Source organism: Montipora capricornis, chromosome 14 (genome assembly GCF_036669925.1).
Source record: "Montipora capricornis isolate CH-2021 chromosome 14, ASM3666992v2, whole genome shotgun sequence".
Lineage (NCBI taxonomy): Eukaryota > Metazoa > Cnidaria > Anthozoa > Scleractinia > Acroporidae > Montipora > Montipora capricornis.
The window spans coordinates 10695305-10698847 of NC_090896.1; the positions used below are offsets into that span (position 1 = coordinate 10695305).

The 3543-nt window shown below is 38.9% G+C and overlaps 1 protein-coding gene across 1 annotated transcript in view; it reads right to left on the reverse strand.

Annotated features, from left to right (window-relative positions):
* The window catches only part of LOC138032668 (uromodulin-like), an 11664-nt gene extending 9332 nt beyond the window's left edge, over positions 1 to 2332 (reverse strand). Inside the window, exons 1-2 of the mRNA XM_068880375.1 lie at positions 2082 to 2332; positions 1068 to 1306 (exon numbers count right to left, since the gene is read on the reverse strand). Coding sequence (XP_068736476.1) covers positions 1068 to 1306; positions 2082 to 2208 — 366 coding nt within the window. The 5' untranslated portion in view covers positions 2209 to 2332. The remainder of the gene's footprint in view (positions 1 to 1067; positions 1307 to 2081) is intronic.
* Between the last annotated feature and the right edge of the window lie 1211 nt (positions 2333 to 3543).

The window sequence follows — 3543 nt, forward strand, 5'->3', positions numbered from 1 at the left end:
ATGAAGGAAGGGATTGGGAATTCAAGACAAGTACGCCGAGCAACGACGTCTACTTAATTACTCCGCCCTTTTCTATATGCTTCATGATCATCTTGTTAACCGTAGTTTTTTAAAAGGTATATACAGTCACCGGTACCTGGGCAAGCTTTCAGCGATTCTGGCCGGACTTCCCCATTTATCATGTGTATTTATAAGAACGGGGCCTAAATCTGTTGAAGGGGGACAGCTATTCTTAGAGTTATTTTCATAGAGTTATGTCGTAGAGTTAGAGTTAAGTTTCCAAAATCCTGAATTCACGATTTTGGACTGCCAAAATCCTGAATTCAAGATTTTGGACTTCCAAAATCTTGAATTCAGGATTTTGGTAGTCGTTAACTCTAACTCTAAGTCATAACTCTACTGAAATAACTCTATTGATAGTTAACCTCCTGTTGAGGTTCCCTTAAGCTCGTAATTGCCTTGTTAATTGTGGTGACTTTTTGCTCAGAAAATCGTTTCATATCCGTAGTAGTTGAAATAGATATTTTTTGTGTATTCTCAAGAGGACTTAATTTAAGTTCTAAATCAGCTTTTCATGAAGAACCGGTAACAGAACCACATGACCTTGAAGCGTGTAACTTGCATCTCTTTTCCTTGGAACAAAGCTGGGGATTTTAGGATACCAATTTTATACCCAAATATGAACGAAAATAAACCCCAGCTTTGAGCCAGGGTTAAATGCTTCAAGGTCATCATGAGTTTCTGCATGTAAACAAGGAATCAGATTTAAAGTTCTAGACAGAGTGCACACAAAGTGTGGCGCTCGGCTGGCTTAAAGGAAGTGTATACCCGATCCGCCTCTGTATTAGAAACAACTGAAACAGCAGCAACAAAAACAGACAAACATACAAACAAGCAAAAATAAATAAATAAAACAAGGCATTCTCCGGCCTCTGTTCCCAGGAGTACGGACCGAGCCACGGTTGTTTTCCCAAACGGACCTCTATCCCGGCAAATAACATATTATGCATATTTGTACTGAAAAATAATCGTAATGGACTTACAATCATCATGAATTCTTCATTTACCTTAATTCCCCGATAGATGAAGTTCAGTTTTTGTTTGAGATCGAGAGGATGTTCAGCAGCTGTTGAGTTATTAAGTTGACATATTTCTTGTCCATAGTTATAAGAGACACAATCATCGTGAAGGTAACACAGAATACTACAAGAATGCTCGGAAGCGGATGGTACAACAGTTTGAATCATATGATGCTGAAGTGTAGCATCTGCCATTGCTTCGAGAAAGACCATCATTCGACAGTTATCTAAGAAACAAACAAATGATGAAACAAATAAATACAACATTTCGGGTTCCAAGTGCGGCTTACAGTAGATGAAAGGGAGACTGAGTCAGTAATCTTTGCACTTATCAGAACAAATTTCAGCAATTGTCTTTTGCTTAAATTGTCCTGATAAGTGCGAGGATCTCTTCAAATCATTCATCGACTTGGAGTCCTTTCAAGGAAACACATAAGCCCAACAAATAGGCCATTTCCGAGTTCATGTCCGCCTCGTCCTCAAAGCGAGTCTAAGTGCGAAGTTTTTCTTATGAAAATTAGTTTTCATTCATATGTGAAGTAGAACTAATTACCATCACAAAGACTTCGCACTTAGACTCGCTTTGAAGAAGAGGCAGACATGAACTCGGAAATGGCCTATTGACCTGCTCCTAACTGTGTGACTTTATAGCTCAGTTGGTAGTGCATTGCAGCGGTATCGCAGAGGTCATGAATTTGAATCTTGTTGAAGCCACCTGCATTTTTCAGGGAAAACTTATTTTTAAAAATTTCACACAAGGGCCATGCAAAAAGAATTCGATTTTGTCTAAAATAATTTTCCCCAGTTCCTGATTACAATGCTTAATTTCCCTTTCAGTATCAACTCGGAGATGAAACAAATATTTCGTGTTTCTCTATTCATTGACGCAATACCATAGTTTCACGGTTTAGAAACTAAGCCATCATATTATTTTCAAACCGTGACTCAAATGAATAGTGAAAGTTAAACAGATGAAATCGAGTTCGAGTTTCACACGCTTACCTCCACAAACAGACATGTTATTGGAAAGCAAAAGGTACATAAGGAACCAATTAAGCCAGAAGTCTTTTGTCATCTGGACCCTTGTAGGCAAAATCTCTGAAACGTAAGGAAAGCTTCCGACGGGCATTCAATACAATTTCCTTCTTAGAATATACGTATGCGTTTTGCAGAATAGGGAGTTATGGCCAGCCTTCTTAAAGACAAATTGTTTGCACTATAGAGTCATCATAATTTTGCATGTAATCTTCAAGGCACGTATTGCAGTACTTTGGGAAATAATTTCCTATCTTTGGCAAACAGTGATGTACATCTACAGGGAATCCAACACTTTCACAACCGGAGTAAATGAAAACAAAGTAATCAGGACAAATTATGTTCAGCTAAATTGAAATGTGTTTGTACTATGTTAAGTTTATAATTAGAACTTTGAAAACAAGAATATCAAAAAATTATCGAGAAACATCGTGGTTACCCTAGTTTCAGATCAAGCTGGCAGCTTCGCAATATAGAACTTTTTTCATGCAGTCGTTCTTTCTAAACATGGGCTTGCAGTCTCGGATACGCTTTTTCTTTCAATATACTTTTTCGCTTATCCATGTGAACGGTAATTATTATTATTATTATTATTATTATTATTATTATTATTCCATTAAATAGAACGTAACAGACATTGCCCTTTCATCTTGTATCGTAGTTTTCTTGTTGAAAAATGGAAGTTGATGTTGTGAAAACTGAAAGATTATTTAAGCTAGCCCGTGAGGCAATGCGACGCGATTTTGTTTGCCAGCATCCTTGACCATTACAAAATCCACTATCTGGCTAATTCTCTTGTCATTCTATCCCTCCTAAAATGAGAATCCTCTTGCATCCAATTCTGCACATTCCGTTTTGAGGCGAGAAATTGCCCTTAAAGTGATGCATTTTACCAAATTATAACCCAGCTACAGGATATTGTGAAACTCTCAGACTTTCATTTGTTTTTTCCTTCCGTTTTTCTTGTGTGGCGATTGTGTGACGGGGAATCTAAGAATTGAAAGTATTGTAGCGCCAGACGTTGGTTAGACACATGTCACAAACTTGGCTCGAGGTGAGCCGCTTTTGGTTTTGTTCCAACAAGGTTGGTAATTGGCTTGGCTCGGATGCCACTTTTAGTCACTTTTTCATACAATAAGACGCAAAATAAAGCCAAAATGCCTGCGTTGGCCATCTCCTCGGGTCATTCATCGGGTCATCCTCGGGTCATCTCTTCGGGTCATTTAACGGGAGGCATTGATTGGCCAGACTAGTCTTACGTCATTTAATCCCATAGCGGTTTATCATATGTCCCGTACGGCCCTGCATGCGCTTTCATTGTAAAACTATTCGGAAAATCCCCGTATGAGGGCCGTACGCATTAGCGAGCGTCGGGCCCGGAAACGTCGTACGGCCCTGCTAGGAACTAACACCATTGTTCCGTGCGATG